Below are 12,641 nucleotides of genomic sequence, written 5' to 3' on the forward strand. Positions count from 1 at the left end.
ACAACACTTTCCTACGCAGCCATAATACAACTGCCAAATCCAGGCAAATCAGCAATATTTCATAGTACCCTCTAAATATTCAGCACACATCATAGCTCTCCGATTGTCACAAAAATGTCTTTTATAGATTTTTTTCCCCAATCTAAGGTCCACTGAATTTGAAATGTCCCTTTATCCTCTTTTAATGTGAAAAAGCCAACCCCTATTTTTTCCCCATGATAGTCAACATTTTCAAGGACCCAGTCCAGGAACCTGGTGGAACATCCTACATTCAGAATTTGTTTTGCTGTTTCCACATGATGCCACCTCCCATGTTCCTGTACCCGTCTAAAACTCCTACAGGCCCAGTTGGATTCAGGTTAACCATTTCTGAAGTCACTTTAGAAGGCATGTGACATGACATGCTGCTGCTTCCTGGCTGTCAAACCTACATCAATTGAGCCCCTGGGTCAATCATGGTTCCCAGAGCTACCCCCTGTGAAGGCCCCTGTTTGCCTCTGCTATCAGTCAGTGACCTGTGGCATCGCACTGTGGGCACCTTTGTCTCCTGCATGTTTAAGGTCTTGGCTTCCACTGGCGATGCTTGTCAGAACCACTTACAGTGGGGATCCCCAAAATAGTGACCTGGCTAATTTTCCCATTCTGTCCATATTTATTAACTGGCATTCTTCTGTAAAACAGCTCATCCTCAGCCACCCTTTTTCTTTTTCTTTTGAGAATCATAACACAGAGGCTCCTTAAAGAAACAAACAAACAAACAAAAAAACAGTATTATACTCTCTTATGGTCATTATTCTTTTGATTACAAATGATTCCTATCTTGCCAGTGGGACCCCCCCCCAACTGCATCCTGGCATGAGAAGGTGCTCTGTGCTCATCTTTTACTAGCCCCAGACCCTAGAATCAGCCACATCGCCTCAGGGTCCGTGTTCCTTTCGTTGGGGATGATGTTTTGAAAGGAAGTATTTAATCTCTTTTAAGCACTCATGAGTATCACTGTATTACTTGTGTGAAGTAGACTTACAAACTGCAGAACATAGGACCCCACTGACAAATAGCCATCTCAGTCTGAAACATTAACTTTACTTTTTCAAAACCAGACAAAGCATAGGCAACTGCATTTGCTTTTAATAACTGTGCTGAGGTCAGGAGTTCGAGACCAGCCTGACCAACATGGTGAAACCCCATCTCTAATAAAAATATAAAAAATTAGCTGGGTGTGGTGGCAGGCGCCTGTAATCCCAGCTACTCGGGAGGCTGGGGCAGGAGAATCGCTAACCCAAGAGGCAGAGGTTGCAGTGAGCTGAGACTGCACTCCAGCCTAGCTGACAAGAGTGAGACTCCATCTAAAAAAACAAACAAACAAAAAATCTCTGTGCTTTTTCAGGCATCTTGTGCCAAGGTCATGAGTGTCCTTCGATTTCATGAGCAAATACCAAAGAGATTGTGGCATGTGCTCCGATACATGGAGAAAACAGACCTGCACAGCTGTTCTTTCTTTCCTGTATCCCACTGCATGGAACAGAGGAACTCATGGATGTGAAACCTATTTAGGTTCCCCTGAGTGCCCTCTCTTCGAAGGGCTCACAGCATGGCATACCTCTGTCCCCAGCTGCCTCCTCTTCCTGCCTAAAGGTTCCAGCCGTCCACACACACAGGCATTATAGCCAGTACTTCTAACTTGTCTCTCAGGCTCTGGACCTCTCACTAAAATGTTCCATGCACCACCATGGGAGAGGAATCAGTTCCATCTGGCAGAAAGCCTTGCTGCATAGACAGTGCTGGGCTAGAGAACAGACAGGCATACAGTTCTCAAGGACCATGTGCTTCTCTTCCATGTGCATGGCAGCTAACACAAGTGGGAGGGAGGGTGGGTGCTTATTTTTGCTTTTGTCTGAAGGCTTCAGATAAGCTTTCAATGTGTGAACTATGACCATTTGCTCTCACTTCATAGACACACTGGACAGTCTATTGGGAATCAAACAGCAAACTTTGGTTTGCTCCTTGATCTGTCCCTGACCAGCTGTGTCATCTGCAGTGTTTTTTTTAATAAGGCACCATCGATCACAGAAGGGCACATCACTCGGCCCAGCTCCCAGGGCTCAGAGAGGAAAATCAAGGGCCCGGCCAAGCTCCACAAGCAATGCCATGAAACTGCCTGCCAGGCATGGTTGTGAAGAGGTTGCTGTTCTCCTCCCATGCACAGGCGCCTTGCCATGTGGCCAGCTGCACCCGTGTCCTTAGCTGCTACTCACTGTTAGCATCACAGCAGAGGACACAAGGGAAATGGGATAAAGAAGGATCAGGAAACTTGGTGATCTACCTTCCAGACATTGCTGAAAAGGGATGTGAAGAGGAGCCACATGGATGGTCCAGCTAAGAAAGCCCAAGGGAAAAACAAAGTCTTCCCTTTTGTGCTCTTAAACAGGAGAAATGTGTTAGGATTAGTATGACTTCAAAAAAATGCTCTTTAAGCACCAATAAGTCCATTTTAAACTGCAAATATCAGCATCACAAAACCAAGGTTGCCCCCTTCCACCATTTCAACACTATTAAAGGGAGCTCTTAATATATTAAATGCTGCATTTATTAATCACTGAAATTCCCTTACAGCCAATGGCAGGAGCATTATTTTCAAGTGTAATGTATCCCAGGATAACACTATTGTGCTTTCTACCTACAGACTCTCTATCAATCAAGCACTTTTGAAACATCTCATCAGAAGGTCTGACTAGTCGCCTAAGCATCCATATAAGGAGTGCTTTCAGGGGACATTTCTTAGGAGGTATCATTTACCTTGCTCTTTTACATTGCTTTAAGTCTCTATCTACTCCTGAAAAATGACAGAAAATAGTATATAAATTATATCAGTTTTTTAAAAAAGAAACAGGATCAGAGTAAAGAGTGAATAATCACAAAGATAAAAAGGACGAAATAATTTCTAACATACAGTTTTTCAAGGAGAAAAACAGAAATCTGGCTCAAAAAAACCCAAACAAAAAAAACATTACACACTGCTGTCCCATGATTATATAGGCATATCTCATTTTATACTGCCTCACAGATTGTGTCTTTTACAAATTGAAGGTTTTTGGCAACCCTGTGTCGAGAAAGTCTATCAGCACCATTTTTCTAATAGCATGTCTCACGTTACATATCTGTGTCACATTTTGGTATTTCTTGCAATATTTCAAATAGTTTCATTATTACATCTGTTACGTCAATCTGTGATGAGTGACTGCTGATGTTACCACTGTCATTGTTTTTGGCACCATGAGCTGCACCCATATAAGTCAGAGAATTTAATGGATAAATGTTGTGTGTGTTCTGATTGCTCCACAGACCCCCATCTCTCTTCCTCTCCTCCAGGGCTCCCTAGTCCCCGAATCACAGTAATATTAAAACCAGGCCAATTAATAACCCTACAATAGCCTCTAAGAGTTCAAGTAAAAAGAATAGTCATGCACCTCTCAGTTTGAATCAAAAGCTAGAAATGGTTAAGCTTAGTGAGGAAGACATGTCAGAAGCTGACAGGTGGAAACCTAGGCCTCTTGCACCCAATTAGCCAAGTTGTGAATGCAAAGGAAAAGTTATTGAAGGAAATTAAACATGCTACCCCAGTGAACACATAAATGATAAAGAATGAAACACCTTGTTGCTTACGTAGGGGAAGTTTTAATGTCTGGGTAGAAGAACAAACCAGCTTAGCTGGGCATGGTGGCACGTGCCTGTAATCCCAGCTGCTCAGGAGGCTGAGGCAGGAGAATTGCCTGAACCCAGGAGGTGGAGGTTGCAGTGAGCCGAGATCGCGCCATTGCACTCCAGCCTGGGTAACCAGAACGAAACTCCGTCTCAAAAAAAAAAAAAAAAAAAAAAGAACAAACCAGCACAATATTCCCTTAAGCCAAAGCCTAACCTACAGCAAGGCTCTAATGCTCTTCACTTCTATGAGGGCTGAGGGATGTGAGGAAGCTGCAGAAGAAAAGACTGACTCCAGCATAAGTTCATGAGGTTTTTTTTTTTTTTTTTTTTTTGAGACGGAGTTTCACTCTTGTTACCCAGGCTGGAGTGCAATGGCGCGATCTTGGCTCACCGCAACCTCCGCCTCCTGGGCTCAGACAATTCTCCTGCCTCAGCCTCCTGAGTAGCTGGGATTATAGGCACGCGCCACCATGCCCAGCTAATTTTTTGTATTTTTAGTAGAGATGGGGTTTCACCATGTTGACCAGGTTGGTCTCGATCTCTCGACCTTGTGATCCACCCGCCTCGGCCTCCCAAAGTGCTGGGATTACAGGCTTCAGCCACCGCGCCCGGCTAAGTTCATGAGGTTTAAGCAAAGAAGCCATCTTCAAAATATAAAAGTGCATGGTGAAGCAGCAAATGCTTATGGAGAGGATGCAGCAAGTTACCCAGGAGAGCTAGCTAGGATCACTGATGAAAGTGGCTACACTAAACAGCAGATTTTCAATGTAGACAAAACAGTCTTTTATTGGAAGAAAATGCCACCCATGACTTTCATAGCTAGAGAGAAATAGTCAACGCCTGGCCTGAAAGCTTCAAAGAACAGACTGACTTTTGGGTTAGGGGCTAATGCAGACAGATGGTGACTTGCCGTTGAAGCCAATGCTCATTTACAGTTCTGAAAATCCTAGTGCCCTTAAGAATGATGCAAATCTTCCCTTTCTGGGTTTTGTAAGTGAACAGCAAAGTTTGGATGACAGCACATCTGTTTACAGCATGGTTTGCCGAATATTTAAAGCCCACTATTGAGAATTACTGCTCAGAAACAAAGATTTCTTTCAAAATATTTCTGCCCACTAACAATGTACCTGGTCACCCAAGAGCTTTCATGGAGACGTACAAGGAGATTCATGTTATTTGGTCTGCTAACATAACATCTATTCTGCAGCCCATGGATTGAGGAGTAATTTACACTTTAAAGTCTTATTACTTAAGATATGCATTTCTTAAGGCTATAGCTGCCATAGACAGTGATTCCTCTGATGCATCTAGGCAAAGTAAATGGAAAGCCTTCTGGAAAGGATTTAGCATTCTAGATGCCATTCATGATCCATGGGGAAAGATCAAAATATCAACATTAACAGGAGTTTGTAAGGAGTGGATTCCAATCCTCATCTATGACCTTGAGGGGTTCAAGACATCAGTGAAGAAGTAACTGCAGATGTGATGGAAACAGCAAGAGAACTAGAATTAGAAGTGAAGCCTGAAGACGTGACTGAATTGTTGCAATCTCAGGGCAAAACCTGAACTGATGAGACACTGCTCCTTAAGGATGAGAAAAGAAAGTGGTTTCTGGAGATAAAAATCTATTCCTGTGAAGATGGGGTTGAACACTGAAGTGACAACAAAAGATTGACTATATTAACATAAACTTAGTTGATAAAGCAGCAGCAGCAGAGTTTGAGAGGACTGACTCCAACTTTTTTTTTTTTTTTTGAGACAGAATCTCACTCTGTTATCCAGGCTGAAGTACAGTGGCACAATCTCGGCTCACTGCAACCTCAGCCTCCCAGGTTCAAGTGATTCTTGTGCCTCAGGCTCCTGACTGGGACTACAAGTACACGTCCTCATGCCTGGCTAACTTTTGTGTGTGTGTTTTTAGTATAGATGGGGTTTTGCCATATTGGCCAGACTGGTCTCAAACTCCTGACCTCAAGTAATCCACCTGCCTCTGCCTCCCAAAGTGCTGGGATTACATGTGTGAGCCACCACACCTTGCTGAAAGAGAACTTTTTGTAAAAAGAAGAATCAACTGATATGGCAAACTTCATTGCTGTTTCATTTTTAAAAATTGCCACAGGATTTTGTTATTTAATTAGCACCAACCTTCAGCAACCACTACTCTGGTTAACAATGTCAAGACAACACCTTCTAACAGCAAAAGAATTACAACTCACTGAAGGATGAGATGATCCCTAGCACTTTTATTTTCCTTCATCAATAAAATATTTTTAAGGTATGTACATTTTTAGCCATAATGCTCTTGTACACTTAAAATACAGTATAGTGTAAACCTAACCTTATGTGTACTGGGAAACCAAAAAATTCATGTGTCTAACCTCATTGCGATGTTCGCTTTACTGTGACGATCTGGAACTGAACTCACAATATTTCTCAGGTATGCCTGTATCCACTTTATTTAAAGATTCTAAATAAAACCATACTGTTTCTATTGGAAAGAGAGCTAGAAAAAAGAAAAGAATATTTTATACCTGCATGCCTAGAATCTGCTGAATATTTAAGTTGTGTTGCCAGGTGGACAAAACTTATTTATCTGCAGAATTTTGCAATTTAAGTCTTACCCCCTTCTCAATTATTCTAGAAACAGAAACAGCTGCAGTAGGCAACCAACCACTTACTACAAGAACTCAAAGTTGGCATGGTTCAGGTCTATTGGAAAGCAGAACGAAGGGGAGCTAAGTCTATAATTTGATGCTGTTTCTCTGACATAAAATACAGCATCTTACTCCAAATCTCTTCAAACCCTTAATATGATCACATGCGTCTTGTGCTTGTTATATTCCAGAATCTTTTCAGTTTCCAGAAACAACAGATTATTCATTGATCACACTGTAGTGAAAGGCCCATCATGGCTCCTGAGGAAAGGGCTCACCTCTGTCCCAAGCCCTCACATTGGCCTCCACCCTCAGCCATCTCCTTTGCAAATGTGGAAGAGAACCTACATTTCACCTAGCAAGGTCAGAACCCAAGAGTGCACTGTCAGCCCCCAGGGGAGGCAGGGCAAAGAAAGAATGTGAACCTACCACCAGAGTTGCTTTGACATCCAGAGCAAGACTCATTACATACAATGGAAGGAGGGGGGGTTGTGATTACTATCTCATTCCAACTAGGATCTCTGCATATTCTGGGGTTAAACAATGACCACCCATGGAAGCCTGAGGAATGATCCTTCACTTTGCTCCACCTTCCTCAAAAATGTGCCAAAACTCTTAGAAACCGCACTTGGAATGAATGACTTGATAACATCAAGCAGTAAGAACCTACTGAGGCTGAAAACCTAGCCAACTGCACTTTTAAACCTCAGACGTATTTCACGAGGTCAAATGACGACATACATAGATTGTTCTGACAATCCATCTAGGGCATGTACTAATAATACATAAGAAAAATCTATTTTTGTCATCAGCTATATGGATGTTCCGGTGTATAGAGAAACAGCCTACATGAAGTTAACAAAGAATGATAGTGTGAAACACACTCACGCTGTGCCTGTGGAATTTTGAGCACACGGTGAACATGATTGTCAACTGTCTCAGGCAGCCCACAATCCCATCGGTACTGGATTTGGTGATCACCACAGAGACCCTACCTCCATGACCTTTTAGTGTCTCCTGGGCCCCAGACAGTGAAGCAGGCACTTACGGTCTCAAGTGCTATTATTTGGCAAGGAGGAAGCTATGGGAGTACAAGAAGGCAAAGAGCAGGTCTTCATTCTACTATATAAAGTAGAAGTCATTCATTAAAATCCTGCAATCTGGATTTATAAAGATATGGTATATTATGATCGATACTGCAAATGTTCTTATTACCCGTTGCAGATCTACTTTATTTATTTTACAGTGTTTAAAGATTTTGAAAATAAGCTTATTTTCCTTTGATTTTTTAAAAAGGATTTTAAATAATTCTGTATTAGACTCCAAGAAAACACATTTTACACATACCACATTTTACATACACCAAAATTCCAAATTCTGAATATTCTTTACACCCACCCTCTGCCTGGCCCTCCCAGCATAGCCATTATCAATAGACATCATGGGTTACTACACAAAGACCTAGACCCACACTGTCCAAGCCAGCAACCACTCACCAAGTGAGGCTATAGAGCACTTGAAATGAGGCCAGTTCAAACTGAGATGTGTTGTATGTATAAAATACACACACATTTTGAGGACCTAGTATTAAAATTAATGTCAAACACGTCAATGATTTTTATGTTGACTATGTATTGAATAGTAATATTTCTGACACATTAGGTTACATACCATACATCATCCAAATCAATGTCATCTGTATCTTTTTACTTATTAAAGTTGCTCCCCAAAAATTTCACCTGGCTCAATTCTATTGTATGAGACAGAACCGCTCTGGACAACAAACTGTCTTCTCTTTTAAAGAAACTGGGATCATCTTTTGTGCTCCTAATTTCAGTTATTTATTTAAAAATGGAATCATCTTCCTTGTCCAGCTGCCGAGATACTGTTTAATACTTGTCATCTTCTTGTTTCAAAATCTTGCCCCAGTTTTTAACTAATCTCAGTCCCCTTTTTCTCTGAATGGCATTTCAGAGCTAGAATTACTAATATTACCTAAATCATAACTGACTGTTACCTCGGTCATGAGAAACAGAATCCAAAGTGTTTTCTTTAAAAAAAAAAAAAAAAGACAACAGCATCGTGCATGTCAAAAGCATGGCAAAATGCCCAGGCTTTCTTCCTGGTCAACATTTCCTCTAAAATCTCTATTTACTTCCTCATCTTCCTCTGACTAAACAAGCTTCTCCTGTAATGCTAACAATCCTCCATCAAATAATTCATTTTCAATTTTACTTCCACAAGTATGCAAGTATTGGGGCTACATCGACAAACAGAACTTCCTAGGGAAATGCATTCAGAATTTCCAAAAAACAGACGTACTGCAAAATAACTCATTTTAAATTGATGACATATTGTTATGCAAACAGCAGATACACTGAAGTGAGAGGATACAGAATGAGAGCAGGCATAATCTGGTAGATTAAATTAAACTGGTATATTTTGGAAAGCTGTTTTGTATTTATACATTTTGTAAAAGAATGGGATAAGCAGAGGTATATTTCCAAGAAGGTTTTGCAAGGCCTTACCAACTCAAAGAAGAGATAGGTCCAGAAAGGAAGAAATGGGCAGAAAATGAGGGAGGGGAATAAAGAGGTAGGGCTTATTTTTCCAAATAGCACTAATTCTTGGTTATCTGACTAGATCAGAGGACTGGGTGTGTGAGGTCAAGGGTTGTATTACCATTTAAGTCACATTCATGGCTTCAGGGCATGGCTATGTGCATATCTAGAATGAGAATTAGGCATCAAGCTCATTTAGAAGCTGAATAAATTTAATTTTAATGAGACATCTTGTTTAGTATTAAAATTCATGAGACTCCCAGAACAGGTTCTCTGGACTTTTCATTAGAGGGTAAGAAATTTATTTGACAATTTAACTTCTTGACCACCAGAGTAGGAAAATTCATGTCTACAAACTATACTTATGTATCCCAGAAGCTTTCTAAAATTGAGTCATTTCAAATTTAGTAGCTGCATACACCGTTGGCTCCAATTAGTGACCTCTATGGGGATTTCTTTTCCTTTGGAATTAATCTGTGTATATCTCTGTGTTCATAAAATGAAGAGACTAGTTATTGTGTGTCTTTTTTTAAAAGAAAACACTGCTAGTGAACTACCCAGCAATATGATGAGCAGGAACAAGGTCACATTCACAATTTAAATTGAGCTCAACATCATTTATATTTAGAACTGGATCAATCCAGAATCGTTTCTCAGTTTGGCTTATTTGCTGTGTGACTTGGGCAAGTAGTTTTACCTCTCCCAGCTGCAGGTTGTTTTTTTCTTTTCTTTTTTTTTTTTTAAATTAGTAAAATGCAAATACTTCCTCCGAATTTGCAGGGTTTTGAAATGAAGGAATGATATAGGTAAACAAGCAGGTCAGCAGTCTACACAGAGTAAACAGACACATTTACAGATCTATGAAGCGTCCTGGTGATTATGTTTCATGGTGTTAATTCTGTTGAGGCTTTGGGTAGAGTTTGGTATAGTCCTATCTTAAGTTGAAAATGGGGTTTTAGGCTAGGCGCGGTGGCTCACTGCTGTAAACCCAGCACTTTGGGAAGCCAAGGCGGGCAGATCACCTGAGGTCGGGGATTCGAGACCAGCCTGACCAACATGGAGACACCCTATCTCTACTAAAAATACAAACTTAGCTGGCTGTGGTGGCGCACGCCTGTAATCCCAGGTACTCGGGAGGCTGAGGCAGGAAAATCGCTTGAACCCGGGAGGCAGAGGCTGCGGTGAGCCCAGATCGCGCTATCGCACTCCAGTCTGGACAACAAGAGTGAAACTCTGTCTCAAAGACAACAAAGACAAAAAAAAAAAAAAAACAAAAAACCAGAGTTTTATTCTTTGAATTCTACTTGAATTCCTCTTGGGTGGTAAAGTTCACATGTGCTATGACTACACTAACAAGGGTTTCTAAATGCCTCTTATTGATAGAGCAGGAGTTCTCAAAGGTTCACACACTTGTGTTGAAGGGCAGAATCTGTATTTTACAAGTGGCTCCCAGGTGATTTCCCTGGTGCTGGTCACCCTAGGCAGCCAGGCCACTTGACAGACCTGTGCCTCTACACTGTTGACGACGCGAGATAATTCCTTATGGTTGCATAGGGCAGTCCTGTGCAATGTGGGAAGCTTAGCAGTATCCCTGGTCTGGACCCCACTAGATGCCAGTGACCCGTCCCTCCACGCCAGCTGTGACATCCAAAATGTCTCCTGACACTGCCATTGATAGATGGCCTCAGGGTGGCCAAACCACCAGGTGGAGAACCGCTACCACGTAGAATGCTACCATCAAGGTGCGCCCACAGCAGCAACCTTGGGGTAGGCAGGCAAGTATCCTCCAGGCTAGTCTGCAGACGGGGAAACTGAGGCTGGGCACCGCTCAAGGTCGCAATTGTGGGTAACCGAAAAGGGAGCGGAGGTGCAGCCTCGCCCAGCTCTGCAGAGAGGACGCTGGGCCGCACGCCCGCTCGGTGGTCCCCAAGGACCGCGCCCACGTGCTCCGGCCCCACGCGCGGCCCGCCGACCGGAAGCCGGTGCTGATGTCGCGTAAACGCCGCAGCCACGCGCGCCCTCCAGTACCGACATGGGCCCACGGGCGCTGCTGGCCGCCGCCCGACTTCGAGTCCGGTGCGGTACACAGCGCGCGGGAGCCCCAGGGTCCCTACTCAAACACAGCCCGGCCGCAGCCCCCAGGCCGTGACGTATCCCGCGCCGACCGTTCCCACGCCCACCCAGGACCGCCCTCGCGGGAGGCGGCGGCTACACACTACCCACCCAAAAGAAGTCCGTCCATGTCAAAGATGAGGTGGGTGACGGGCTCTGGCGGGGGTGCGGGCGGGGGAGCCGCCATGGTACCGCCTTCTGGGTCTGGGTGGGGGCGAGGGAAAAGTGCGCGCGCAGTCGCCCGCCCCGCGCACGCGCAGTCAGGGCCTCCTCGGGCTTCCGGGGCCAATCTGCGCACGCGCTTCCCACGGCCTCTAGCCCGCCTCCGAACCTGCGCGTCCGGGGCTGCCTAGTGCCGCTCCGCGCACGCGCATCTCGGGCTTTCGCCGCCGCAGCAGCTGCAGACTGGGAATGCGGCGCGGGCGGGCGCGATACGTTAACCCGCATCAATTCCTCCTCACGTCACACCCGGAATCGGGCCAAGCTACTCAGCCAACGGCCGCGCAGAGCCGAGGCCCTCGTCTGGGGGCAAATTCACTGCTTGAGTTTGGAACAGGGGTGTGTATGAGGAAGGAGGGACCGTGCAAGGGGGCTGTCGAGTGGGGAGAGGGGGTTGAAGATGTTCAGGGTGGCATCACTGCGAGCCATCAGGTTGCAGGCAAATGCCTTGGTCACGGAGGTCCCTGGGTGGGTTCGCTCGAGCGTGGAACGCCAGCCCCTGGACCGTGGGTGGGTTTCGCGGTTTCGCCTGCCCCCGCCTCCCTGCGGTTTTGGACCGCGACTTGAACTGGCAGTCGTGCATGCGCAGTGTGCGCGGAGAGGATGCACAACCTCCGTGCCTGCATCCCTCGGAATCCCAGGCTGGTGCGTTGTCTCAGAGCAAAGCCAAACTGTGCAAGGAGGATGCTGAGATAATACTAATAGTCAACATGTGTTTCTCATTAAGCCTTCTTAGGTATCATCTGTCTTTTGGGCTGCTCTGAGTTTCTTCCTTTTTTAACTTTTCAAATGCCATCTAAACAGTTTTCTTCCCACTTCCACCACCTTTTGCCATAGTCAGAAAAATACATTTTTGTCCATTTCGTGTTCTCTTATGTGGTGTATTCACGTTTAAGGACAAGAATTGGACCTTTTGAGAAGCTGAAATAATAAGAGTTAGACTAAAAACGTGAGGGCGTGCCGGGTGCAGTGGCTTACACCTGTAATCCCAGTATTTAGGGAGGCAGAGGTGCGGTTTGGGGGGATAGTTTGAGCCCAAGACCTGCCTGAGATCCTGTTCGCCACAAAAAGGGAAAAAAACACACACAAAACCAGGTGTAAAACATGAGGGTGTATTTTTAGTTTACTAAGTACATGGTGGATGGGGGCATGCCTGGATTCAGCAAGAACACTTATCATCTATGATAGACAAAGTGCCTCTGTGTCTGTTTCCTCCTGGGTAAAATGGAGATTATAAAGGAGGTGAGGCAGGTCAAGCAAGCCCTTAGTACTAGTGCATAGTACATAGTCAATAAAATTATGTATTCTTAGAGCTGGTACTATAAGAGAGCTTCCCCCGTTTAATCCAATCGTGATTTCCCTTTGAGGACACTGGATTTCAGAGAAGGCAGTT

The 12,641-nt window shown here is 44.2% G+C and overlaps 2 protein-coding genes across 3 annotated transcripts in view; one reads left to right on the plus strand and one right to left on the minus strand.

Annotated features, from left to right (window-relative positions):
• The window catches only part of PUDP (pseudouridine 5'-phosphatase), a 102,058-nt gene extending 90,783 nt beyond the window's left edge, over positions 1 to 11,275 (minus strand). Inside the window, exon 1 of the mRNA XM_003920287.2 lies at positions 11,141 to 11,275. Coding sequence (XP_003920336.1) covers positions 11,141 to 11,216 — 76 coding nt within the window. The 5' untranslated portion in view covers positions 11,217 to 11,275. The remainder of the gene's footprint in view (positions 1 to 11,140) is intronic.
• Positions 10,965 to 12,641, plus strand: part of STS (steroid sulfatase) — a 200,158-nt gene continuing 198,481 nt past the window's right edge. The window contains exon 1 of one of the 2 annotated variants that reach the window (XM_074391851.1): positions 10,965 to 11,171. The gene's annotated coding sequence lies outside the window, so the exon portion shown is untranslated. Of the gene's footprint in view, positions 11,172 to 11,400; positions 11,588 to 12,641 lie in introns of those variants that run through there. The other variant, XM_010336161.3, reaches the window with a different exon arrangement.

The sequence above is a fragment of the Saimiri boliviensis genome, chromosome X (assembly GCF_048565385.1).
Source record: "Saimiri boliviensis isolate mSaiBol1 chromosome X, mSaiBol1.pri, whole genome shotgun sequence".
NCBI classification, from domain to species: Eukaryota; Metazoa; Chordata; class Mammalia; order Primates; family Cebidae; genus Saimiri; species Saimiri boliviensis.